General features: G+C 48.3%; 1 protein-coding gene across 7 annotated transcripts in view; it reads right to left on the bottom strand.

The window, feature by feature from the left end:
• Window positions 1-26,344, bottom strand: part of NRP2 (neuropilin 2) — an 87,904-nt gene that overhangs the window by 58,532 nt on the left and 3,028 nt on the right. For 6 of the 7 annotated variants that reach the window (XM_061378307.1, XM_061378317.1, XM_061378297.1 and 3 more), the window contains exons 2-3: window positions 17,307-17,484; window positions 608-789 (exon numbers count right to left, since the gene is read on the bottom strand). In XM_061378307.1, coding sequence (XP_061234291.1) covers window positions 608-789; window positions 17,307-17,484 — 360 coding nt within the window. Of the gene's footprint in view, window positions 1-607; window positions 790-1,066; window positions 1,319-17,306; window positions 17,485-26,344 lie in introns of those variants that run through there. The other variant, XM_061378355.1, reaches the window with a different exon arrangement.

The following is a 26,344-nucleotide window of genomic DNA, read 5'->3' on the forward strand; positions in this document are numbered from 1 at the left end:
AAATATTTAGACAGAAACACTATTAAAAGGCCTTTGAGCAGCTTTTCCTTTTCTCAAGAATAGTTCAGTATTAAACAGTATTATGAATAGTTCCTCTTATATCTGCCTGGAAAGGCATTGCCTCTGCCCGTGACAGCACTGCTGACAGCAGTCCCTTGAAAACCAGAGCTCCCCAGTCACAAACCTCACTTCCAGGAAGAGAAAACACAGCGTCATTGATAAGCCCTGAATCGCAGCTCCACAGGAGGGGGAGCTCCATGCACTCCTAATAGAGGGACAATCCCCTCTTAGCCCTAACAAGCTCCACACATGCCAGGGAGAAAAGATTTATGTTTCAAGTCCTTGAATACAAGAAATCATTTAAGGAGGAACCCTGCTTTTGATGCCACACTGTGATCCAAAATGCACTATCATGCGCCACTAACATCTTCACCTTCTTAGAAATGCGATGCAATAGACTTGTCTAACAAACAAACAAACAAAAATAGCCCTTTATCTCTGGAGAATATGCTAAAAATCATACTGAAAAGATAGCCAAAGACATCTCCTTGTGAAGATCATCGTGGCAAACGGTGCCTGAGAGGCAGGTGCTGACTCAGACACTCACCTGTCTTGTAGATCTCGTAGCGCAGGGAGAAGCCGGCACCTTGCCGTGCGTAGTCAGAGGTGAACTTGATATAGAGAGAAGGACCAGAAGAGATAATAGTAGGAGGTGCTATGTTCCCACAGTGCTTGCCCAGCAGGTCTGCTGCTTCACTGTCCCCGTCTCGGATCTCGATGTAGTCGTACCTGTGGAGGCAGGTGAAATGGCTGTGAAACCATCTGTGAGGGAGGCCCTTTGGGATGCCAGGAACAAACAAAACCCACTTCTTTGTGTCTGTATATGTCACAGACCATCTTCCAGACAGCTACCTGGGACTCTGTCATTCACACTATACCTCTCTCTGCTGATGTTTTCCCCTCTTTTGTCTGTCTGGCTACAGTTAAGTCCTCACATCATGAATTTATAGCACCCACATCCACTTTAATGTTAGAGCCAACATGCAAAATTTAGGACACAATTTACCTCCATTTCCACAAGACTCCCTCAGCATGGGAGAAGCACAGATACAGCTCTCCTTTGGCTGCTCTCCTTCCCTTACCTCTCTCCGTAAGTGTCATTGTGCTACTTAGTACAGCTCAGTTTATTCCACTACCCAGGCAGGATTTGGCCAAGCACACACCAAGCATTAAACAAATAGTCAATGTTCAATCCATGTCAGCGGGTAGCTATTTTGTGCACTGTCTGACACCACACTGGTCCTTTAACAAGCACGGCAAGTGCCTTTACTTAGCACTTGCACAGTAATACTGAAGCTCTTCTGTTAAGTGCTAATAAAGGTTCTCTGTGGATGAGAAGTGTAAGAGCTGGGTAACCACATTCACTATCCTTGTGCATTCTGTAACCGCAACCTGCCTTCACTAAACCCTACCTGGAAATGTCCCACTTGCCCACTGGCATGGCTCCTAAGCATCTGAACGGTCTGGGGGAGGAATGCATTGCCTTCTGGTGCAGAGATAAAAGCTTGTTGCAAAGTCTGGCTTTAAGGTGAAACTCCCACAGATTCCTTCATATTTTCTAGGCCATGACTGATGGCAAGGTGCACCAGGCTCTGTGTGCTGCGAACGAACAGATTTTACGTGAACATCTTGTTCTTCTGCGGCTTTCTAACACCCCCACTCTCCCACCCCTCTTCTCCTCTCTCTGGCCAGCACATTGCTATTTACAGAAACTGCCCATCTCTCTTCAACTGTTTATTTGCTTTGTATCAACCTGTTTGAACAACATGCTACAGCCCCTCTCACGGGGCCAGGGAAGGAAAAAGCATTTCCAGGCTGCCAGGAATCTGCCTTTCTTCTTTGTCACAAGACCTCCTGTTTGGGAATGGAGGGCTGAAAGAAGAAGTAGCTCGCTGGATACAGAATAATCCTCATGTGACTCATTCCTGTTCTGCGAAGCACGCATGGGCAGGCAACCGCCTCAAAACAAACTTAGAGGGACTCAGTGTGCTCCTCCACAAAGGAAGATGGCCTGGACAGCTTTCGTTTCACTCCTTTCTGGGACTAAATCAGGCTGAGAGCCAGCAGAAAAATGCCTGCAGATAAAATCCTGTCTATGCCAGACCAAGCACTCAGATAGCTCCAATCACCCAGCCTTTAACTTCATTACACGCAATTGGCTTGGCCAAGGTGAAATCCGAACGGTCTTAAGAAGAGGCACTCACACAGGAAGAGCACTTGCTTAATTGAAGGGTGGACACACAGTGATGTAAATGAAGATCTGCTCTCTATGCTCTCTCCTCACCTTGTGACCCCTTATTACCCTGACACCATCCAGCAGCACCCTGCGTGACCTCACTAATGTCCATCATGTGTGGCTTGATCCCACCATTTCCCCAGGGAAAAGGAACATAGAAAGCAGTGTTAGTGCTTCTTACGAGTAGAACTTTTTCCTCCCTGTTTTTCTATCTGTTTAAAGTAGTGCTGAGCAAACAGCAGGGACATTTTGTTCTTCAAATAACTAGCTGCTCTCAGCTTGCTTGCAGCCCTTCCACATCCAAAGTACACATCTGTGCTGCAGGACTACTGGCTACTAATGAGATTGGGAATATATGGCAAAAAATTAATTTGGTGAAACATGAATGTTGGCAAAACACAGTTAATGGAGTAGACTGTAAAAGCTGCTATTTGCATGGCACGGGGAGAGTTTAGCTGCATCCCAGAGAATCACATCTGTTTGTGTCCTCATGGGGTTATAACTCGCCAACACAGTACATGATTTCAACTACCTGACTGTAATGATCACAGCTTCCATGGTAGCCAACACACCAAACATCCTAGTGCTGTCCACATGGCTCCTCAAACCACCCAGTGCTGTAGGAGACCTGGCAATTTCAGAAGCAAATTCTGGACCAAGAAATATTTGCTTATTGAATGGGTGAATAACTTCCAATAATACATACAATTTGGGAATATTACAATCTGCTCATGGGCAATCTGCAAATGGAAAATTAAAAGAATGAATCTAGTAAGTAAATCATCAGGAAATATTTGCCTCTGAATTAAACCCTGTTTGGCTTCATCCAAGCATCTAACTGAGCTTTCTCCTACTGAAGCTAATCCTTAATAAATCAAACGTTACAAACAACTAAAAAAAAGCCCTTAGGAGAAGTTCAGGGAATCTTTCTTGGCAAATGTAGAATGAATAAAAATGCATAAGGGTTTTCTTCCCTAGTTAAAAAACCTTGGCCCAAGCCCCCTGCTCCTCATGAGGCAAAACTCCCTTTCTTCAGATCATATAAACAGCATGAATTGGGAGAGCATTACACTCAGGAGATACAAGCAGGAGCACCTACTTCCTCTCCAACAAAGCAATTAAGCTTTAGGCTTTCAGAATGAAACACCAAAGACGTCCGGTCCAGACCATGAAACTTTCAAACTTCAGCAAGAACACTGGCTAATCCTCACCACAGACTCTTTTGGCATCATGTGCTTTGGTCACGTCCGTGCTTTGGCCCGCAATCAAACAAGCTGATAAGCTCCATTCTCCTCACACTGGGTCACCAGCCATGTTAAAATCTAGTCTGGCCAGACCTTTGCTTCTTTGCTTCCAGACCTAACCTTAAGCATGGTTTCCAGACTTTTTTTCTTCCCGTGTGAAAAACAAGAAGAAAAATTGGAAGGAAGAAAACCCAACCCTGGGGATGTTTTCGACTAGTATTTCATTTCCAGATAATTACAGACTAGGGCACAGCTGGGTGGGAGACGTTTATGCAGCGATGGCATCCAAACCGTCTTGACCAGTGCCCAGCAATTTGCATTTCACTCATATAACCAAATCCATTGTTTCAGTCAAGGAGCACCAACATCCTTGTAAGCTGACCTCTCTGGTGTTACCTCAACTGGGCAAGCCGCCATCTCCAAGCACATCTCATAGCCACTTCTCCCCATCTAGGCATTGCTCCAATAAGCCAACCATAAATACGTGAGGGCAGGGTGCAGCATCCATAGCCCACAAGGATAGTCAATGGATTAACCAACTCTTGCAGGGAAGGTGACCGCAGTTGGCTGCTCCCCCAGCAGCAAGATATTTTCAGCTGCTGCTTGAGTGGGAAAGCCAGCCAGCTGGTTTGAAACCACCTCAAATAGAGGTTTCCACCAGGGAGTTTTAAGGCAAGGAGGCAAAGCTGAAGTGCTTTTAACTGCCCAGACAATGTGTGTGCGTGGCGGGGCCGGGGGGAGGTTGAGAAAGGAGGGAAGTGCATTGCTCAGACACTCTTCTTGGAGCTGTTTAACAGAATTAAACAGAAAACATACAATGCTTACAAACATTGCTGCATTTTTATTAAGGATTTTTAGTAGAAAGTGCTTTACTGATGCTAAGAGAGCTTTCATAAACTAATTATAAAGCACTTCTAATGCCTGTATTACTCATGCTTGCTTGCTTGCTTTTTCCTTCACTCAACCCTCACTGCTTCCTAGTCTTTTCTTTTTCTCTATTTTCCCTAAGTCAGTTTGCTGCTGGCTCTCCAAACAAGTCTGCAAGGCACAACAAAGGCAAACAAGACCCAGCTGCAGTAATTGTGAGAAGACCTCCACCTTTTCAGTCCTTTTCTGTTGTAAAATAGCTTAACCTACTCCCTGGCCATTGAGCTGTGCTCCACCAGCACAGACCTCCCAGCTACCCACTCAGGCACTGGTGAGTTCCAGGAATGCTATGACCCACCTGAGGAGCAGCATCAGAAAGCCTACAGCTCCTCTTCTGAGGCACACAGATCAGCACAAAGCCGTTTGGGGACTCATACTGCTCCAGACGTAATCAACAAACCTATTGCCCCTCAGCCCCAGGTCGTAAGAGATGCTGATTTCTTCTCCACTGTAATATGCTTCAAGGTTGTCACATGGACGTTAGCTTAGGATGCAGAGAAATACAAACAATACATTTTTTATATGTTCACAGGCATAATGCGAGTCCTCCCAGTACATAAACTTGTGCGAGCCTGGTTTCAAAGCCCAAGGAGAGCTGGCTCCCCAAACCATGCTCTGACCTAGTTGGCAGCTTTCTCTGTCTCTTCCTAGAGCTATAATTTGAAGTGAGTGAGGGCTCACATTCAGCTAAGCCCAGTTTCCAGTGCTTGCGAGGGCCAGAGAGAGTCACAAGGCTCTAACCTGAACTTCCCCAGTGTTTAATTTGGAGCTATTATTCATAGGCATTTTCCATGGGGCTCATGACCGCACCTGGCAAACCGTAATAATGGGGATGCTCACGAGACTGTGTGAGGTAGGAGGGCAGAGAGCAGCAGTGCTTGGCCTAAGGTCAGGCAGGAAGTTTGCAGCACAGCCAAGAACGGGAGCCAGCCTTGGTTAGACAGATTTGATTATACTGGGAGAGGCTGGCCTAGACAGACAGCGAGACAAATAGGTACTGACTGTATGCCAAACACCCTAAATTTGGGAATGCCCACTGTTGACCTGAGTCTTCGAGACCCTGGGTCTGCTTGAACCATATGTCATGGTGTCTTAAACAGGAAGGGAAACTGCAATTCGAGTGAAACTGAGCAGGCGTTAATATTCTGCAGGTAGCTGGAAGATGGCATGGGGACCACAACAGCAGCTAGCAAATGCAACTGTTCCCTTTCAAAGCATGGTAGGTGGTTTGTTTCTCAGAGATTGTTATAAAAAGCATGCGGGTTTTGTTTTTTTTAAACATTCTCCAAGAAAAGGCTGTTTCTTAGAAGTCAAACAGCAGCTGCAGGATAGAGATGGTTAAGAAACGGTGAACCAGCAGCTCTGTGCTTGTTTTGCAAGCCAGGAGTGGCGAGAATTAATGTCCATTCCATGCTAGCTGCCTTAGTCAATTTTTCTGTGTCACCACCCATCTTCATGGTCTTTCATATGCCACCTTCAAAACAAATCCTTATTTCACGGGTAGTTATGTTGTGAAAGACAAGAAAGGTTTTCTGTGATGTTTATACAATCCTGAGCAACTGCAGGACATACCCTTCAAAGGTTAAACTGCTGCAGAAGCTACTGGGGACTTTTGGATGGTTTTTTTAATAGCCATGATAGCAGAGGCAAGCACCGCTGTTGCCTGATGAAGCAAGAGCAGTGAAGTTTGATCTTAGCTGCCAGCCCTTAATCAGAGTAATTAATTATAAATACAGCAGATGAATTGGATTCTCCTTTGACTTGAACTGGTTTTACACATGTGTAACTCATCATTTGAAGGGTAATCACTCCTAATTTATCCTGGGGTGAGAAGAGAATCTGTCCTCATGGACACAGATCCCCATACAGATGTGTCTACAGACCTAAAAAAACTTGTGTCATATCTAACTTCAGCCAACTAAACATCCTCTGCTCTCAGTGGAAGCAAATTCCTCACACCCAGCTTGGGATGGGATTCATTGTTCTTCTGCACTGATGACAGAGGTAGTTTAAATCACTCCTGCTGACTGGACCTGGACTTTGGGAGGCTGAATATTGGAGAGGTGAACCTGGTCTCACTTGGTAGCTTGTGGGGCCATTTTTACCAATGCTGAAGGCAAAAGATGCTCACAGAGTAAGCATCTTGTTCTGCCCTGATGGAAATAACTGCCCCTGGCAACAGCAGAGAGAAACAGGCTATCATTGCTCTGAATCTGAAGGGATTTCACTGGATACCAGTGACTAAAATGACCAAAATCCAGTGGCAGCAGGCAAAGAGCCAGGCCTGAGGTTGGGGGGGCATAGCTGCTTAGGATTTCTCGGAAGTTTGTTTTGAATTGGTTGCCTCCAATTGCATATTGTGTAATCACAGCATTGTGGGGTTTTGTAATCATTCCACTGTGTTTTGGAATATTTACTTATCTCCTCAAAAATTTGACCAGAATTTCTGAGAAATGAGGAAAATCCAGTCATACAGTCAAAAAAAAAAAAAAAAAAAAAGAACAAAACCCCAAAAAATAAAAAGAAGAAAAAGGAAAAAAAGAGAGACAGGGAGGGAGAGAAAATAACCCTAACAGATTGGAAAAGTTCCTCAAAAATGCCTTGAAGACAAAAAATGGAAACTACAAATAGCCTCTATTTATACTCCTTGGGTTGTTTTCACCCCCGTACAGGCACCACTGAAGGGAAGAGTCTTTCAGCAGTTACAGATAACTGGGGAGGGGCAGCAATAAGGGTAGCCAACTGCTCCTGTAGCAAGTTCTGATTCAGGAGGGAATTTCAGCTCCTAGCATGCTGCATGCTGCTGCCCCCCCTGAGACGGGAGAGCAAAGGCTCCCTCATGCTCTGCCATTCATCCTCGGGCTGCCTTCTTCAAGCTGTGTTGCCAGATCGCTGCGGAAAGGCGCGTTGGAGTAGAGAAGTGCTCTCATCTGGGGCATGTCTGGAAAACCGTTCATTACATAAGAAAACACGATGTGCTAATGTGCACTTTAGGGGTTTTCTGCAGGCTGTTGTTCAGGAGGTACACATGGCTGTTTAATTTTATTCCTGTCTCCAAAACCATCTCTATAAATTCCTTGCCTTTCTATCTTTAGCTACAGGGGTCTTTTGTTGCAAGATGTCTTTGTTACTCCTTGGAGGAAAAACTCATGGCAAAACCAGGAATAAAATATATAAAGCATGTTAAGAATAAGCCCCCTTTCCGTGGCATTCTGCCTTCTGTCGATGCTCTATGGGAACTGAAGCAACTCACAACCCTTTCATACCCCAAAATACAGGACACTTGAGAAAATGCATTTGCACTTTTTTCCTTCTGCTACAATCCATCTGTGGGAAAAATTGGACTCCGGTTTCTATGTCATTTTACTGTCACCACTCACAGGCACTTGATCACTAACAGAAAGCAAAAAAAATATAATAGAAGATAACAACCACAAGAGGAAATTTACTGCCAAAAAACAGCAGAGTGGGCAGAAGGCAGGGGGCAAATGATCACTTTGCTGCTTTGCAGTGGGGCAAACAGGCTCCCATTGCCTGATGCGATCTGGTGCCCAACAGCTCAAGCAATACAGGGAGACCAGTTTGGGCCAGGCTGGCTGAAGGTCTAGGGACTGGCTGGCAGGCGCTGATGAGGAATAGGGAATGCTCACATGCTCTGCTGTGCCAGACCTATGGAGAACACCCCTCCATGGAGCCATAGCGAGTGACATACCATTGCACCTTGTATCACTCGTGGCCTTAGACATAACATGCGGTGAAGAACGAAAGAGCTGGTAATCAGTGGGATCAGACAGGAGCTTTGCAGCTTGGCTTCCCACATATCACTCACTTGCACTGCGTTTTTTCAGCACAAAACCAAAATAAACACCTCATTAAGCACCAATTGTATAAATGAGGTTGCAAGAACAGAGCCCTGACCAGCCCACCATGCTCCTGGCTGTCTACATCCCTTGTTAATGATGGATGTCACTCCAGGACCAGCCCACCACAGGACGGCTTTCTGACCCCACAGTTTCTCAGACACAGCCTGTTCACAGCCCAGCTCCTGCCTTAGCTGATGCACAAGCAAGCAAAGCTTTGCAGCCAAGCCTGGCCTGCAGCCTCTGCTATTTGGACACTTCCACAACAACCCAACCATGCCAGCTTGTAATAAGAGCCGGTTCCTGGGACAAACAGCACACAAAACCTGTCTGATCCCTCCTTGGATACATCTCCTACCTATGCCCTTCTCCCCCCAAAATATGGGTACTTGCAGTTCAACAGCCACCTGACCCAAGCCTTGCCCAAGGTCTGAGCACAATCAATGCCTGGATGAGGGCAAGTGCTGTGCCATGCACACAGCACACCTTGTTGCATGCTCACAGCAGCAGTGGCCTCCCACCCAGGTACCAGAGGCAGCAGTGTGTGTGGGATGAATTAGCCACTTGCAGGGGCTGGTTGGTACCCTTGAGGTGAGCTCAGCCCTGCCTGGGACAGCAGGCCGGAGGGGCAGCCATGCCAAGATGGAAGAGAGAGACAGAGACAATGGAGTGGGCATCACTGCATGAGGCTGGTTGGTACCTTTTCTCCTTAATGTGCTCTGGAACATTAAGGGACAGGGGGGTGGGAGTGTCCCTGTTTCTCCCACAGACAAGGGCCCTACCATTGCTTTGTTCAGGAAGGTTTTCTTTGAAGCAGCCCTTTGTGTCACCCTCTTGCTCAGCCGTGGCAGTGTGTCTGCTTTGTCCTGCCAGCTCAGCCATGGAGTGTTTACAAGCCTCCCTCACCCTTCCAGGCTGTGGTTCAGCTCCATTGACACTGAAGGCAACAGACTCCTCTCTTGGCGTGTGATGACTCAATTACTTCCTCTGACACTCTATTACTATAGCCCTTACATCTCCAGATTGAAGATAAAAAAAGCAGGCTGGAAGGGGGACAGGGAAGGGGAGAGGTCTCCTGAGGTCTCCTTCAATTGAGCTGTTGGACATCTGAAGAAATCCCCATCTGCCATATTTAAAGACACAGAAAGATGTTTTGCTCCTGAACTGCAGAAAACTCAGAGGGTTTTCACAAAAGAAAACTGAAGAAATCAAATGGGTCAAAAAACTTGAACATGATGCAGTGAACAGAGATCAATGGTAAGTCAATCCCCTCTGCTGATGGAGATCCCAGACCTTGCTCCTGCTCATGATTATCAGCCAAACATCAGCATTACCAAAGGCACATCATGGGAGAGCCAGGCGTTGCACCTTCCCTTTTCACTGCAAAATAACAATGTAAATGAAACCTCACACCAACGCTCACAAAAGAGGAAGGAAGCTGAGCACATGCCTCAACCTCTCATGCTGCTGGGGGGGGGGGGAGGGGGGGTCCTGCTCCTTGTTGGATATCCGTCAACAAGCCCAGCTCCAAGGGTTCCCTGGAGGTTTCTGATACACTGAGCACTTCCCATGCAAACACCCTGCACGTGGCACAGCATCAGCAGGCAACGGGGCTGAACGCAGTGGCTCTCCCACCACCAGTGAGTGCGGGCTGTCTCAGCAAAGGGGGATCCCTCCCCAAAGAACAGGGGTGCACCCTTCCTCACATCAATTGCAGTGTCTTCCCTGTCTCTGGAAGAAGTGACATTTGGGGCAGCCACAGCACACACACCCAGCAGCCATCCTGCCAGCTTCTGTGCCACGTGTAACAGGCACACTGATATCTCCATGTCTGACCCACTGCTACTTCAAAACCACCATCACTACTGGACTGTGATTGCTCAGCAACACTGTACGTAGCTCCCAAGAATTCCTTGGGATTCGGGGGTGGAAACCCAACAAAACCCCACAGGTTATTCACTCTTTCTAATGATCTACTGATCTACTCACTAAGCCAGCATAAGGCAGGCTTTCTATGATGTGTTTGAACTGCTATATCAAAGACAGTTGCTTAAAATATCCTAGCTGTGATTAGTGGACCATGACTGCTATTAACTCATAAGGAATTCCAGGATCACCAGACTGTGGTTTGCAACATATTATTACATTGCCATTCAATGGTGGTGTGCAGACGCTTGATTTCAAGAAAACGGAGAACCAAGTGTCAGACTTAAAACTAACCTCCCCCAGTTCTTCCATATGAGCGCTCTGCTGAGCTCTGGCCAAGAGCAACCAGAAATTTCTTCTGTTTTCAGTCTGCTCTTAGCAGTCTGTTCTTTTTATTTTGCATTCATATTTAATTGCAGAATTCACACCCAGCCAGAAAAGGCTGGGAACAAACTAGTCGTCGTCTGCAGTGCTCTGAACTGCTCCTGTGTGATGCTGCTACGCAGCAGCCCTTGGAGGGGAGCGTGCAATGTACTGTTGCTATCTAGACTGAGCTTTGTGCCTGCAGATACCCAGGTGTTCTCTTCTTTATAAGGCAGGGAATTTAAAGTGGTTTGCCAAAGCAGGACCAGTAAATCGCTAACAGGGAAGGGAGAGAACCCAAATCTCACAGCTCCCAGACCCGATATTGCTGGTGAGTCTGCCACTCCCCCATTACAGCCTGACAATAGGGATGATATCCATTAAAAAGGCTGTGTGTAGCTAAGGCAAACAGTTGCTCATTAAAAGCCTAAATCAGTTCCTATGGAAATCAAGGTAAAACCTCCTGCTGCCTTTGCTGGGCTTTGAGTCTGATCCTTAACAAAAAAAAAAAGGGTGTTTTTTTTTTTAATATCATTCTGGCACCTTCTAACCCCTGCATCCAGACAATGAACCTGTGACATGGAAGAGCACTGCTAGCCCCACCGTGTGATGCAAAAAAGTGACCAAAACTCATAACTCCACAGGCATTTAGGGTCCTGAGACCCAGCTGTTTGGGATGAGCCTCTGTGAATGGTGTCATTGATCTCACCCAGTGAGCCAGAGAACTATTGCAGAGACAGCCAAGGACCGTGGGCTCTTCGCTGACACCATGACCATCTCAGCGCTGTGGCTGTTCCAGCAGAATTGCTCTACTAGTGTGGTATGGCATTTGCACTAAGCAGGGTCAGCAAAGATGCAAAGGCCTTAGAGTAGGAGCGTGGCTTGCACTGCACGCTCACAAAAGGCACATACTTCAGCTAGACCCCTTTCAGCTAGACCCCGAAGCCAGTCAGTCACCAGAGCCAGCCCTCTGCTCACTCCATCCCCAGGCGCTGCTGGGCACCGACGGGTCCTGCTCCCTCCCACACTGGCCAGAGAGGCTGAGTAAGAAGCTAGCAGGAAGAAGGGGGAGAGGTCTCTATCTCTAGTGCTATTGTTCCCAGTGTCACCAGCTGGCCCTTAGTTTGTCAGAATTCCAACAGGAAACAAGGTGCAAAACCAGATCCAGCTCCTATGCACCGGATGTTGATGACCTGGCGGGACATACGAGACCCCACAAAAGTGCCTTTGGGGCCATCACCTTCTGCAGAGCAAGAGGAGCTCTCTCAGCAATGTGGATGGGCAGCAGAGAAGAGACATGAAGAACCCTGAGTTGTTAACTCATGCACCGGTCTAACGCCATCAAAGCTAACCTGTTCACTGATGTTTCATTTGGAAAATGACCTGGTCTTGACAGGAATTATGAACCATACAGCGGATGCTGCATGGAGTTAAAAAACAGTAGAAGCTTACTTGAAGACAAGCTGAGCTGCAGTGTCATGTTACCCAGACTGAATTATTTCCTGTACGTTAGAAATGTTACTTCTGGCTACCCATGCCACAAATGTATGAGCAAGCAAATGCCTTCCTTAACGACTCATCTTTGACTTCCTCTCTCTAAAGTTAAAGCTCCACTCCCCAGCGTTGCAGGAGATGCAGTCACTTCCCCTTGCGTCCCAGCAAAGAACCAAAGAACCCCACAAGCCCTGGTGTTCTCTAGTGCTCCAAATGTATTTCCCATTTCAGGCATTTTTGCAATCTCAAGATGAACTGCATTGTTTCTAAAATGTTTACTAATAAGCTAATTATGCATACTTTTCAAAGCATTTACTAATTAGATGTCCATAATTGCTGCTTTGTCTACTTTTAACCTTTGCTGACAGGAGGACAGCTTCTTGCAGTACTATGCTCTTGTTTGAGGGAGGTGGTCAAGAGAGCCAAGCTGAACACTGCAGCCACCAGCTGCCTGCCTGTGGGCACTGGGGCTGGCTGCCGCTCCCCCAGCTGCTCAAGCAAGGGACTTGGGCCAGTGTCTCTGCTGCTCTCTAGGAAGGATGCTTTGTTCTAGTGCCCAGCTTCCTGGAAGCACAGGAGATGGCCACGCTGCCATAAGAGGTCTTCACTGGCTAGCCAAGCCCATGTGCTTCATCCTTTGTACTGTGGCCTGGGAACACAAGTATGCTACTGCCAGCATTCCCTGGCAGGCAGTGCTCTGCAAGATGGGCACTGGAAGCATGGTGTATTCCCTTGCCAAACCTTGGTCCTCTCTGTCCTTCAGGCTGGAAGCAGGGACATCTCCTGCCATACCTGCCCGGTACCCAGCATGCAGCAGGATGCTGAACTTGGTTCAACTCTCTCAGCACCACTGTGGCACTTTAGAGGTCACAGTGACAACTGCATACATTTCCTCATTAAGGTGGCCCCAATTCCTGTTTCTGGAAACCCTTGGAGAATTTCACCCTTGGATGAAACACGAGGAGCCAAAGTCAGGAGGAAGAGCCTGACTGTGCAGCTCAGGACTGTCTCCAATGTGCTGGCTCCTGCTCATTTTGGAGCCCCGGTCCCCTGTCTCCAGGAACCTTTCCCAGCATTTGGCGTGTGCCACCAGAGGGGGCTGCGAGCCACGGATACGGTCCCCGAAATCCGCCCGAGGCAGGGATCCCACCATTGCAACCCAGTAGCAGCATGTGCTGGAAAGGGCTGCAGGGAAACCCGCTGGCACGGCCATGATCGGTCGGGCGTTCGTTAAGAAATAACGTTCCCCTGGTGCAGATGTTATGACTCAGCTCAAAGGTCTCCTGCGAGCACAAGCCCAACGGCTGCAGTGTGGAGGGAGCATGCCTCTGGCATGTGTATACAGCAACATCCCGGTGCTCAACCGCAGCGCTGCCCAGCCTAATCCTCATGGCCAGCGATGGCAGTCAGCAGCCAGTCTCATGAGGGGCCTTTTAATGTTCCAAAAAGAAGCCCAGCAGCAGAAGGGAGGCATAAATGGAAAAGGCGGTTGGTTATAAACACAATTCATTCAGAGCTGAGGTTTCTGACTTGGATTTTCCAAGCAATCAGTGCTGACAGAACAGCAAAACGGCGCTTAGGAAGGAGCCAGTAGCTTGGCTATGTGGCTGCACAAGCTGAGCTACCCCTCCTGACTGGACAGCCACCCGTTACACACCTATGGCAAGTGGTTCAGGTTGCTCCAGAGATCACAAATGAACCCTGGCATGCACAAAGCTGCCCAGGTACCACCATGGCACACAGGGAGTGGAAATATTTCACCATAGCAGCAGCAGCATGGGCTTTTCCACTGGATGACACTTCCCTGTTCAGAGTGCAGATATGATGGTGCCCGAGCAAAAGCTGCACTCACAGCCGAGAGAGGAAGAAATGGTGAGCAGATGTGCTATTACAGTTGTTCCTGAATAGTTCAACAAGTCTTTTATCAGAGCATCGAACTTCCCTTTGGCTCTGCCCTACAGCTGCAGGACAGCACAAGAATAGTCTAGGTCCCATAGTCCCTATCACAGCGTGCCCTACATCCCACAACACGCATCTCTGCTCTGCTCCAATTTTCTTAACCTGAAGTGCCTTCCCAAAGTAAGGTGCTTCCTCAAAGCGCAGATAAAGCACAGGGAGGTGGAGAGAAAAATAGTTCTGGGGCTTCAGTTCCACCCAATTACTTCATGATGGTGGTGGACACAGGTGAAAAATAAAAGCCCAGATGTGCTTCCAGAAGAATAACAGCAACACCCAGTGCTGAGCAGCCGTCCTGGCTCCCACCTCTGAGCATCCATCCCTGGCTGATGCTCCCGCCCTCCAGACAGGGAGTGCCGGCTGTGAAGCTGCACCAGCAGCCAGCTCTTGCTCCACATCCGGACTGCAGCAGGTAGACGGGCCCTTTCCGGCCAGCTGCTGATAGAGGGGAAATTACTGACCTTTCCACAGACGTCCCTAGGGTGCCAAGCAGTGCACAAAACACAGGAGGAAACACCTCCCGTCCCAAAGGGAAATCTAAAGCAGATACAAGGAAGGGCAGAAGGGACATAGTAAAACTAAGAAGACTTCTGCAGATACTTTTGTAAGCCTTAGAATGGGTTTTAGGAATGTAAATGTTATGTTTTATGAGGGAGAAACTTTGGCCTAATAAGGTAAAAAGAAACGTTGAAGCAAGAAGCAACAGAGGAAGGGTGTGTTGGTGTTTACCTCTGGCAGCTGGAAGCACAGACCAGCCTGCTGCTCTGATAGCTGCCAGGTAGCAATACAAGCTTAAGGAGAACCTTGCCTGCCCAGAGACAGAGGGCCACAGTGGGGTTCATCAGCCTGTCACCTTTGTGTGAATGTGCTCTATATTAATGATCAGATGTCAAAAGAAGGGCTTTGCCCAGAGACTGTTTCTTTGATGCTGAACTCCTGTTCCTGTTAAGGTTCCCACCTGCAGCTGTAATGAGGCCTTTGCCTCTTCATAGAATACCCTCTCATGCTCAGATGAGATTTATTACTAGCTGGTCACTTATTATAGCTGCTTAATGCCCAAGCATTACACAGTGGTAATACTTGTCTCCTTTTGGTAGGTCACTTACAAAGAAATATCCCTCCTATCAATTTCTTTCAGGCAGTGTTTATCACATATGATTTCATTTGTTTTGTTATGCTTCCTATCAACCACTGTCCATGACAATCTTTTAAACACACTCCTTTGCAGTGCTGGCTCTGGGGAGCAGGCACCCAATGTCTGCTTGGCTCCCAGCTCATACCTGTTGCCATCAGAAGCCCAAGTGCACTGTGGGTGAACCCCGTTTCACTTGCACAAAGGTGGCCGTTGAGGGGGTAAAGAGGTGCAGGCAAGCTTCGCTTTCAGGAGAGGTTTGATATTAATACCTGGTTTCTAGAGAGCAATGTTGCTGCAGGAGCTGAAATGAATCAGAGACCCTGACAAACCCTCCACTATTAATGTCCCACATGGGGGACAAAAACCCTTCAACCTTTAAAGGCTGCTTTAAAGTCTCCTTCATGCACATACACGCAGAAAGGGAAAGCGTGAGACCACATAGCAGCCACTCAGAAGATCTGCCATGATAAAGTAGAAGGCAGCAAAGGGACAACATCTCCAGCACTCAGGTACCCCCTCCAGCACACCCCACCTCCAGCTTGGGACCAGAACCTGCTCTCTCACAGGCAGCAAAACGTGGCAAAAGTTGTCCAAGGTGCTCAGATCTAAACCTGACAGCTTCCTACCAAGTGGAGTTAAAAACAGATGCCCATGGTGGTTTCTGGCTCTCTGACCAACTTGGCTTTGTTTGCCTGAGACCTTGGAGAAGCAGAAGCAGGAGTCCCTCCTGCCCAGTTCAACCTCTGTCTTGCACACAACGTTGCCCCACCTAATATCTACCACATACTCTGTAGACTGTGAATATAGGCCTATAAAGCTTTTATTACTGTGAATATGGGGAAACTGCATTAGCTATGAGAAGGCTATTCAGTTCAGCCTGTGCAAGCAATAATAAAATCTGATAGCAACTATCATTCTCATGCGCATTGCTGAGGCTTGTTGTGTTCATCTATGCTCACTATAGGCCTTCCTCTAACTTCTCCCTCTAAACACAGGCCTGATCTTGAAAAGTGCTAAATGCCTTGCATACGTAGTGACTTCAGAGAGAGTTCATAGTGCTCTAAGCCTTATTAGCCCAGGCTTTATCTGTAGGGGGTTATGAGATCCCAAATTACATCAATCAGCACACCTTCATTAGAATCAGAGGAGCTGATTTATGGTAGCTGAGGGTCCAGCTCTACACTTCATAACCTTCCGTACATCATCAAACCCATGCTGAATTCTTTGTTCTCCACAGGACCGATTCTACAGCCCTATAAAAGCTTCCCCTGTCCCTCTATCCCTTTTGAAAGCAGAGTTCCCCTCTCCATATATAACCCCCTTTTTAATCAACAGGACCAGCATGTCTGCCAAGACTGCTGTGTCAGGCCCCAAGCTCCTTCACAGCTCAGGCACCCCCATAGCTGGCTGTGGATTCCAGATTAAACACACAGGTTTATGTGTCTGCTGAGACCATGTTATTAACTCAGCCTTTTATGGTGCCCTTTGATGCCGTTAATTATTCTTTACTAGTTGTTAATTGTTTTTCCTGGGCATCCAGTTTGAGTCCCATCTTAGAAGAAGTCAAAACAAAAAAAGGCAAACAAAACCAACCTCCCAGTTTACCAAAAGCAGCAGAGTAAGCACTGTGCAAAGTCAGATCCAGCCCAAACAGCTCAGACCGTCAAGCCCCTAGCCTCACATGGCCCAAGCCTGGGTCTCCAGCCCTAGGGCTCTGTATGCCATACCTCTGCATAGTTACACACCAGGAAATTGCTCTGCTCTCTCAGCATGGTTTAAAAGGACAGTGTGGCCACTTCAACACTGAGAAAAACAAGCTGCCTTTTAAGAGAAGTCAAGCTCAGTTTCAAAGCCAGTTAGCTCTTGCTTTCATGTTGATACAAGGCTGAGTTAAGAACCAGCATTTCAGCGCAGAGTAGGCTCATCCTGTTTGTCCAAAGCTGCATCTTATAACCACCCAGCTGGTAAGGGCATACTTGCCCCTGAAAGGCAATGAGATGCAGATCTATGTGGCCCCAGGACAATGCTTGTTTTCACACACAAGGAAGCGTGAGGCCCATATCGCTAGGCAAAATTGGGAAGAAAAGGAAGAAGAAGTCTCTTACTTGCAGTCGTGTTTTTCAATTTCAAAGTGAGGGTTGAAGTTGAGGATAATCTTCTGGTTGGGTTCAGGGGCATAGATGACCCACTCACAGTTCTGGTGGGAGGGGTAGTCATTGGGGTACCCCGGAGAGGTGATGTACCCAGCATCCTTGGAGTTCAGGCGGCCCCCACATGGCTGAGCTGCAGAGACACAGAAGGCAACAGAGCATTGAAACAGGTTCAGGGCATTGCCTGCACATAGCTGGCCCCTCCGGACCACTGCTAGGGGTGGTCTGATAAAGGCCGTTGACATCCATTCAGCACTCTAATATGTCATATTAATCTCTGTGCAAGGGCAATTATGCTACACAACAAACGTGCTTCTTTTCCCCTCCACCTCCTGCCACACTTACATACCACATTTCACACAGACCAGAAAAAAGAAATAAATGCTCTTGCCGAGGCAATTACAGAGCCATAAAGCAAGAGACAGATTGATATCAGATCATCTGGAGCCGCCTCATTTTATCCCTTGTTTTACCTTCTTTGCAAGCTGCTCCATGCCAGTCTCCCACAGCTGCCTCAGGAGACACTAGAATTTGGATGCTACAAATACATCCGCAGGAGCACAAAAAGTTTTGCTGCTCCCAAAGGAGGAAGCTGAAGCAAGGCAGGACTGATGGCTCCAGTCTGCAGCCCCACGACAGCCGTTCCCCGCTTGCTGTGCTCTCCCTGCCCAACCCTGCCTTCCCCCATGACCCTATCTCAGCACACTGGCTTCCCATCTGAAACCTCTCAAGCTAGCCCCAGCCATTGGAACTGCAGGCGCAGACACTCAACAGTGGTGGTTTTGTGGGGCTAGCCCACAAATGGCTGGCAACGGCTGCGTGGTGAGCAAAGGAAGCACTCTCAGCTTTGGGTTAGAACAGGCCCTAGAGGGTGATTTCATCTTCAAAAAAACATTTAATCTCATGAACACTGCAAATCAAATTTATTATTGCATTACTTGCTGGGAGGAAAATCTGCATCACATGCTCAATTGATAACGCACTACAAGTCCCAACAAAGTCCCTTTTTCCTCAGGGCCCCTATTGCATGTGGCTTGCTGCCCCTCCTGTGTTGCCACCACCCCATCCCAACACTATGGCCCCATGGGCTGCCACAGCTGCCCTCAGAGACAGCACTGCCTCCTCAGACCCAGCAAAACAGGCAAAAAAATAGCAACATGAGCAAAACCCAGCAAAAACCTAAACCACTCCACAGGGCAGGCTGGCAGGGATACAGGGTGAAACCCAGACCCACACTGCAGAAAGGCTTTCCCTTTCCCGATATAAGAGAGCAACCACACGTCCCACACCCCATCAGCTCTGTGGACCATGCTCCCCACTGCCCTGAGGGCTTTTCCTGTCCCATCTGCAGCAGCAGTTGCTGCAAAGCCCTGAGACCTCCTGGTCTTGTATGGGGTCAGACGTATGCTGTGGGTCTGACTCTGTCCCTCAGCCACAGAGGTGTCACAAGTCTGCCTGCTCTTGGTGGGGACATCCCAGTCACCTTCAGACTGCCCCGTTGCCAGAGCCAACACAAGCAGCGGGAGCAAGGCAGGACCCCTCGGTGGTAATGCTTCCTGAGAAAAAGCACTTTGAATAAACAACCTGCTGCCTGCACGCTGCCTGCAGAAAGCACACGTGCCCTGTGAGGGAACAATGAAGCAGGAGGGCCCTTCGTGGGGGAGCACAGCTTCCTTCACCATGGAAAAGAATTGTCTCACTTTCTCCCCTGTTTTTCATGCCCTCTAACACATTCATTCTTCAAAATAACTTTCTTCTCACACACCCATGGCAGCTCTGCAGCCTTCTCTTGTCTCTTAAAATAAACCTGCAAGCATCCTGAAAGAATCCGAGGGGAAAAATCGCAACACTGCCATAGAAGAGCTGAGAATACCAGAAAACATCTGGTTTTGTTCCACAGGAGAGCTTGCTCAACACACAAACATTTACAAACCTACGTCCTTGCACAAACCTCTTCTCTCAGTAAGGCATATTTGCCCACACGTGTCTGTGCGGGCTGGGGGGGAGGGAGGGAGAGAGACATTCACGTGGAAGGAAGAAATTCACGGACTTGTTGACATCAATGTACAAATAGACGTGTAATTCACACTTCACTCATGTACGCACTTTCACACCTTCTCATAAAAATTCACACCTCGTTTGCACACATGTCCACCCCCTCCAGCAAAGAGAAGTATTCAAGCTGCGGATTATTTTTCTTGGAAAGGGCAAAGTCTCCAAACAATGAAAATACAGTCAATCCTTCCACACCTCGTCATCCCCTCCCTGTCTCTCCAGCTTTCACACACATGCTACCCGCTAGGCTGATACCACCAACATCACCCACCACTCAGAAGTTGCTAGCCCCTTAACGCTGGATACTAGGAATACTCTGTGAGCCGTTGCAACTCAACGGGTTGGAGGGGAACTGCAATGTGAACATTGCTTGCTCTGGATCTTCCCTAACAAATGAGCTCAGAAGCAGAAACCCAGATTTATCCCAGTCTTAAAACTTCTTCCTTGCCCTGCAAGGCCACTGCAGGTCAGCAGGACCAAGCCAAGGAAATCCATCCCTGGGCTTAATCCTGACTTCAGGTCAGTTTGGTACCCAAGCTAAACTGCTGGTGCTGGTGAGGACAGCCTGAGTGAGTGGGGCTGGAGCCCCGTTCTCTGTAGCTGTGGCCTCTGCATCAAAACAGACAAACAGGAGAAACCACTGAGTGGACGGGAGCACCAGCCACATCCCTCAGGTGTTCAGATACCACCAGTAAAAACTTTCTGTCCCAGAGAAAGCCTTCCGCCTGCATGAAACCTTATTTGTGTATCTCAGAGGAACAGATTGTGTCTTCTCGTTCATCCCTCCCCAAGAAGGTCTAGGAAAAGGAAGGTGGCTGGTTCAGTACAGCACTGACTTTACACACAGCACCAGGACACGTGATGGCCAATAGCATACCAGAAACCCAGGACTTCTTAAGAGTTATCTGAAGAGGAAAAATGACTTTAATATCTTTGTTCTGTTGGACTTCTTCTCTTCTGATTCACCCTAACACCTGCAACACAAAAATCTATCACTGTGCCCACTGACAGGCAAAGGGTTTGTCTCAGTAGACATGCCAGCCACTGGCTTTCTGTATACAATCAGGCCTGTTTTGTACACAGTAGAGAGTCAAACTTCAACATAAATGTGTCCTTTCAAACTCATGCATTGAATCCATGAAAAGAATACAATTCAGAAGAAGGAAGGTGAGTGGCATGGCTGCTGCATGCTTTGGAAGCAAGATGTGCTCCACAGCTGATGGGCTCTGGCAGCTTTTGCGAGCCCTGAGTTCACTTAAAGCTATAACAAAATTCTCAAGTATAAGCCAAGTCTGCCAGGTGCGTGGGACGTCCTTTTGCACAGTGAGCAAAATGCAGGCATTGAAAGCAAGCTGCTGGGGCCCCTGCCAGCCTGCATGGTGGAGGGACCAGTGCAGCGAGGCTGTGGGAGAGCAGGCGGGCTCCTCAATGGAGTCTATGGAGGTTGACACTCCCTGGCAGGGTTGGAGCAGGTTGTATTCTGGATGGGAGATCCCCAGATCTCCTCCTTTGTTATGGCCCACCACATGACTTAAGGCTATCCCAGCAACCCTCTTGCAGTACCACTCCAACAGAAGTACACCAGAGGATGGCAAACATGCCATAGGGATGGGCAAGGAAGACCTGGAAGACAAATTCCTGCTAATGCCACAGCATACAGCAGGCAACTCCAGTTTCCCATGGAGATGGGCATCAGCAGCTGAGTTCTTCACCCTTTGCAGGGGGCAGACCCCCCTTTCCCTGCTCTGACCTCCTGGAGGTGTCCAGGCTGATGAAGTCTTCTCCTGCCTCCCCCAGGCTTCAAGGAGCAACCATCACTCAGGGGACCCAAAAATAACAGCCACGCCTCGGAAACCTCCACCTAGACTTTGGACTTTTCAGCACTTCAGCTCATCAGCACAGGCTGAAACCTTAGGCCAGGAGCAGAGCGTTCTCCTACTTGAATTTCCTGGCAATTAAACCCCTCTGGATTTCTCTCACCCCAGGAGAGCAGGGCTCACTGTTATTGTTGGACCTTCAACACAGAAACTAAAGCCAACTCTGCCTGTAACAAAAATAATCATCACCAGAGAGGCCCGTTTCACAACAAACACACAGAACAGCCTCTCAGAGCTTGTAGTGTCCAGCAGAAAACTATCACATGTTTTGATCTCCTGGGTACAGTTGACTTTGGGGATGTAATTCAGGGATATGCACAAAAGTTAAGGCATTCTTGTTGCTTTAGAGGCAAGTAGCAGCATTTCTGTCTGCGCTGCTCGGAAAGAGCAGCCTTTGAGGGCAGGAAAGGAGCAAGGGAGACAGATCCCTGGAGTTCCATGGCAGAGATGCACCGCCTAGCCTCATCACTTATCTCCCTTCCCCACATGAGGCCCTCACAGCCCAGCTCCAGGATGATTTCTACGTCCCAGGATTCAGCACTGGGCAGAGTAGATCCACCCTGCCAACCATCCAACAGTGCAGCAAAACACAGGTTCTGGCTCACAAAACCTACTGCCCTCAGAGCTGCTGAACCTGGCATGAGCCATTGTTCATCAAACCCTGAATTTCAGCCCCATTAGAGTCAAACAGCTCTGCAACAAGTGAAGTTTTTCAGGGTCCATGTGCATCCAAGCACTTTGCTAAACCCTGGCATGGAGGGAATAAACAGATCTCTCCTGCTGAGGATTCATTAACGTTCATCCTGCCTCAATCCCAAGCCCGGGAAAGAGTCTGGTTATGGCTAATGTGGCAGGGGCTCTCACACCAAACCGTACAGCACAACTTTCACATCAGGCAAACTCAACATAAACACAAACTCTTGGGATTTAAATGATACAGCTTAGCCATCAGCCAAGAAGAGAGACATAATGCAGAGGAAGCTAACAAGATTAGATATTTTATCCCCAGTAGCATAGATCATTTTAGCAGAAGCATGTTTGCTTTGGATTGTGAGATAAAGCTTCAAAGGCTTCCTGAACAAATTAATGGACAAACACACCCAAACAGCACAAAGCACTTACATGCACATTTCATCCCAGAGCAGTACCCACATCCACGTCTTGGGATTTCACACAGCCAGGGAAAGTCCCCTGGACATTTCATCGAGGACCTGACCCGGTTTAACTAAATTTCCATGTAAGAGTAAAAGCACAGCAAAGCAGGATTTAAAGACTGCTTTTGTGATCTCAACTAGGGTTTTGTTTGATTCAAAGTGTTTCAAGCGTGTCACGAGACAGGCTCATAAAAACACTGCCTGGGCTTAAGCAAGAGAGGAACGCACCAATCCATCAGTTGAGGAATGCGGCCGTTTGACCACTTCCTAAGGCAACTGGGAGGGATGCAATATATTCACTTTATAGCGCTGGCCAGCAGTGAGAGGGGAGCACCAGAAAGCTCAGCAAATGGAACATTTTAGCTGTGAGCCTTAGCAGTAAAAGAGATCCTTTTAAATTATTTTTAAACACGAAGGGAGTGTTGGAGGGAGCAATAGAAAGTGAACTGAAGATTTCTGATGCCTGCGCTTTCTTTGCCATGTTAATCCACAGACAAATTAAGTGGAAACCTGAAAGAGAGACCTACTCAAGCTTCACTGTAGAAAATGAAAGGGCCAAATCCTGCATGCAAATCCAGGTAATTTGCTTTGAAATCACTGAGTTCAGCTGACTTCCACCCCTGCAGTTCCAGATAGCCACCTTTCAGGGGCTGGCATCACCTTGTAAGCCTTCCTTCAGTGGCAACCTTGACCTTTAAATGTTGCCACTTTGGGGTTTCGGTTGTCCCCCGTCCCCCTCCCCAGCCTCTTATCTTTGATGAGATTTTATAGCCTCCTTTTACATGCCACCTCCTCTAACTTTGTTATTTGTCATCTTATATCACAGACAAATGTAATTCCAATAGGGCAACCGGCTTAATAGTGTTAGTCTTTATATAGATATATGTGCACACAGTTCTCCCAGCTTGCCTGGAAATGTAATTGGTGGGTCTGGAATTACAACTCCTGGCAACTCCAGTAATCATTTGAGAGTGTGAGTGTGTGTGTGTGTGTGTGCGCACATGCATGGGAGAGGGATAACTGCATACTGAACTTGCAGGAATTATGCCTGTTTCTCCTGTCTCTACAATAGGCTCCCAGGAGTTTGAAGTCTTGTGGAAACACTGCCATCTCCCAGGAATAGGTGACATCAGGAGATCTTCAAGCTGCAGGTCGGGCACTTTCTGAGGAAACCTCACTGGTACCACAAGCAGGGAAATGGAGGCCTGGGGACACTTGAAAGCTCAGAGTGGAGGCAGAAATAAAGCACAGGCTTCCTGCATGGCAGCCTGCCACCTTACCTATAGGCTACAGTAGGAAATAATATGAGGATGAAACAATTTGCTGTGCCACCTCTGTGAATGCTATCAATAACAGGCTGGTTCGAGGGCCACGGAGGAAAAGCAAGAGACATTTTAATTCCACATATTAAAGAAAGAGCCATGGATTCACCTAGGATTCCTTTCTAAAGAGCTTCAGGCTTGATGAAAGGTGTTTGATGCCTCTGAAATACTAATTAGTATTGTTATTATGACAATTCTAAGAAGAAAAAAAAAAGCCTATATCATCTCTCATCTCCCCCTGCACCCTCCCAGCTTCCTCACACCTTTGGAGCCCATCTGTCAGGGTCCATTCTGAAACCAAATCTCTGCCTTTCCCCACAGGGCAATGGCAGCTTGTTCCTGCCTCTTCCCAGAGCGGCTGGCAGAGCTTCTCCGAATCCCACAACACCCCCGGCAGCCCTCCCTCCCAGGGGCCCTGTTTGACCTGCAGAGCAAGGCAAGAGGCAGCCCCATGGACAGGATGGGAAGGGAGGCAGTGCCTCCGGAGCCACCCGGGGAGATGCCCTGCTGCAGCTCCCTCCGTGCACGCTGCCGAGCAGCGGCAGCTTCTGCCTTTATGATGGTTTGCTCAAACCCAGCTACTGCAGAGCTGCACTACTAGTGCTGAAGTTATTACACATTCCGGCGAGTGCCTTAAACACATTGTTTCCTGCTGAGCACATATACAGCAGTCAAACAGAAATGGAGAAAAGCAGGAGCAAGCCTGGGGGTGTGCAAGGGGGAGAAAGTTGCCAAGGGGCTCTGGGTGGGCGAGGGAGAGCACAGGGAAGGGAAGGATGTAGGAGTGTCCATGTGGCAGGCAGCAAAGGTGGGGTGTCTGGAGGGGCTCCGTGAGAGAAAAGGTAGAGATTTGTGTGCTTGTGAAGAGAGAGGAGAAACCAGGGAGGTAAGTGTGTGCGTGTGTGTCTACCTGCACAGGGGGTTGGAGTTTTCCTCCGCCCTCACCCCATAGGCACCAGGGTCCAAAAGGAGCCTTTCAACAAAATGTAAGCAGAGCAGAAGGAGAGTGTCCTTTTGACTTCACCATCTTCCTAGGAGAGATGTAGAAATAGGCAGGCATTCAAGCCCCACACAGACAGCACTTCACAGCTAGGGGGTGACCCACCAGAACAGCTGGGGCAGATGTCTTGCCTTTGTCTCAAATGCATGGGGATAAATCAGGACAGGTTTCAAAGACCCAGAGCCCAGCAATTCATCTCTGGAGCCCATTTTCTTTGACTCATCAAGTATGAAGAGAGGGGGAGAAGCATTCAGACAGAAAGTCTCTGCAGCCATCCATCCCTGCAAAGTAGTACTTCAGGCTGTTCTGCATGCCGACTCACTGCTTGTGCCCTTTTCCCCAACCTGTTTGGGAAGAGGCTGCGGCACCAAGGCTGCAGTTGGAGCCCCAGCCCCGCAGCATTACCCTAGCCATCCTACCCAGTGAGATCCACAGGCACTGCTTGCACATAGAAAGGGTTACAGCTCTGAGTTGTGATTTCGAGTGTTTGGCCCTGTGCCTGCCGACCTCGCGCTGACAAACCTCTCCGCCGTGTCTGCGCTTGTGTCTTTTTATTGCGCAGACATCAATCCTGGCTCAGGATCTGGCCTTCCGAGATTGCGATTTGGCTCAGGCAGGGAGAAGGCTGACCCTTTGATTCTGAGCATGATTAAAACCATGCTACTGTAGCGCTAAGCTGTGCACAACACTGCTAGCAACAGCCCTGATTTATGTTGTTGCTAGTATTGCGGTTTCCACCAGGGTGTAGACAGGGATTTTGAAAATAGCCCAGCTACCTCTTTGTCTGTGTGTGTATTATAATTAGATACGTGTCAAAGGGCTGTTACAGAGGGAGGGTAGAGCTGGAAATGCTCACACCCTGCTTCTGCCCCCACCTCCGTGCTGACACCATCACCCCCAGCTTGGGCGCATACAGGCAGATCAGCTCTCCGCACTTCCCGGATCAGACAACTGTACTCCTGAGACCCCATGGGGACGCGGTGGTGACTTCACCCCACAACAGAGAGCAAGTTTAGCCGCTTCCAGTTTGCTCACAGGCTGCTGCAATCTGCCCCCACCATCGTGGCTAAATGCCGACTTTCTCTATTTCGATTTCAGATAGGATCACGGGTCTCAGATACAGAAGATTTATTTTCCTAGCACAGCTGGTCTGTCAGAGGTCATATAATTTGGCAGCAATCCCAGTGCTTAAAAATTAATTTTTCCTTATTAATACAACTGAGGGTCCCACAGGATAGGATCCCAGCCTTATCTGAACCTGACAGCTTCCTAAGCCACATGAAGGATGCTTTCTCCTCTCAGGCTATCTGTGATACAAGGCCACCATGTCCTGGAACCCAGCAGGACTGGAGGTTTCTGCTAGGAAACCAACCCACCCACCTGACCAGAGTGGCAGGCCGCTTGGACAGGGAGCGCTGCCTTCTCCAGCCCAGCAAAGAAGGTTGCTTTTGCATGTTAACCTTCAAAGCCACACATGAGGTACCAAACACCAAGTAAACATTGTGAAAGGGGCTGGATGGGAGAAGGAGCAGGGCAGCGAGATAGGAAGCACCTCTGTAGAGCCCCTTGGGATCAGCGTGTCCGA

The sequence above is a fragment of the Neopsephotus bourkii genome, unplaced genomic scaffold (genome assembly GCF_033783945.1).
Source record: "Neopsephotus bourkii isolate Nb327-2 ecotype Australia unplaced genomic scaffold, CSIRO-AGI_Nbou_v1 NB_196, whole genome shotgun sequence".
Classification (NCBI taxonomy): domain Eukaryota; kingdom Metazoa; phylum Chordata; class Aves; order Psittaciformes; family Psittacidae; genus Neopsephotus; species Neopsephotus bourkii.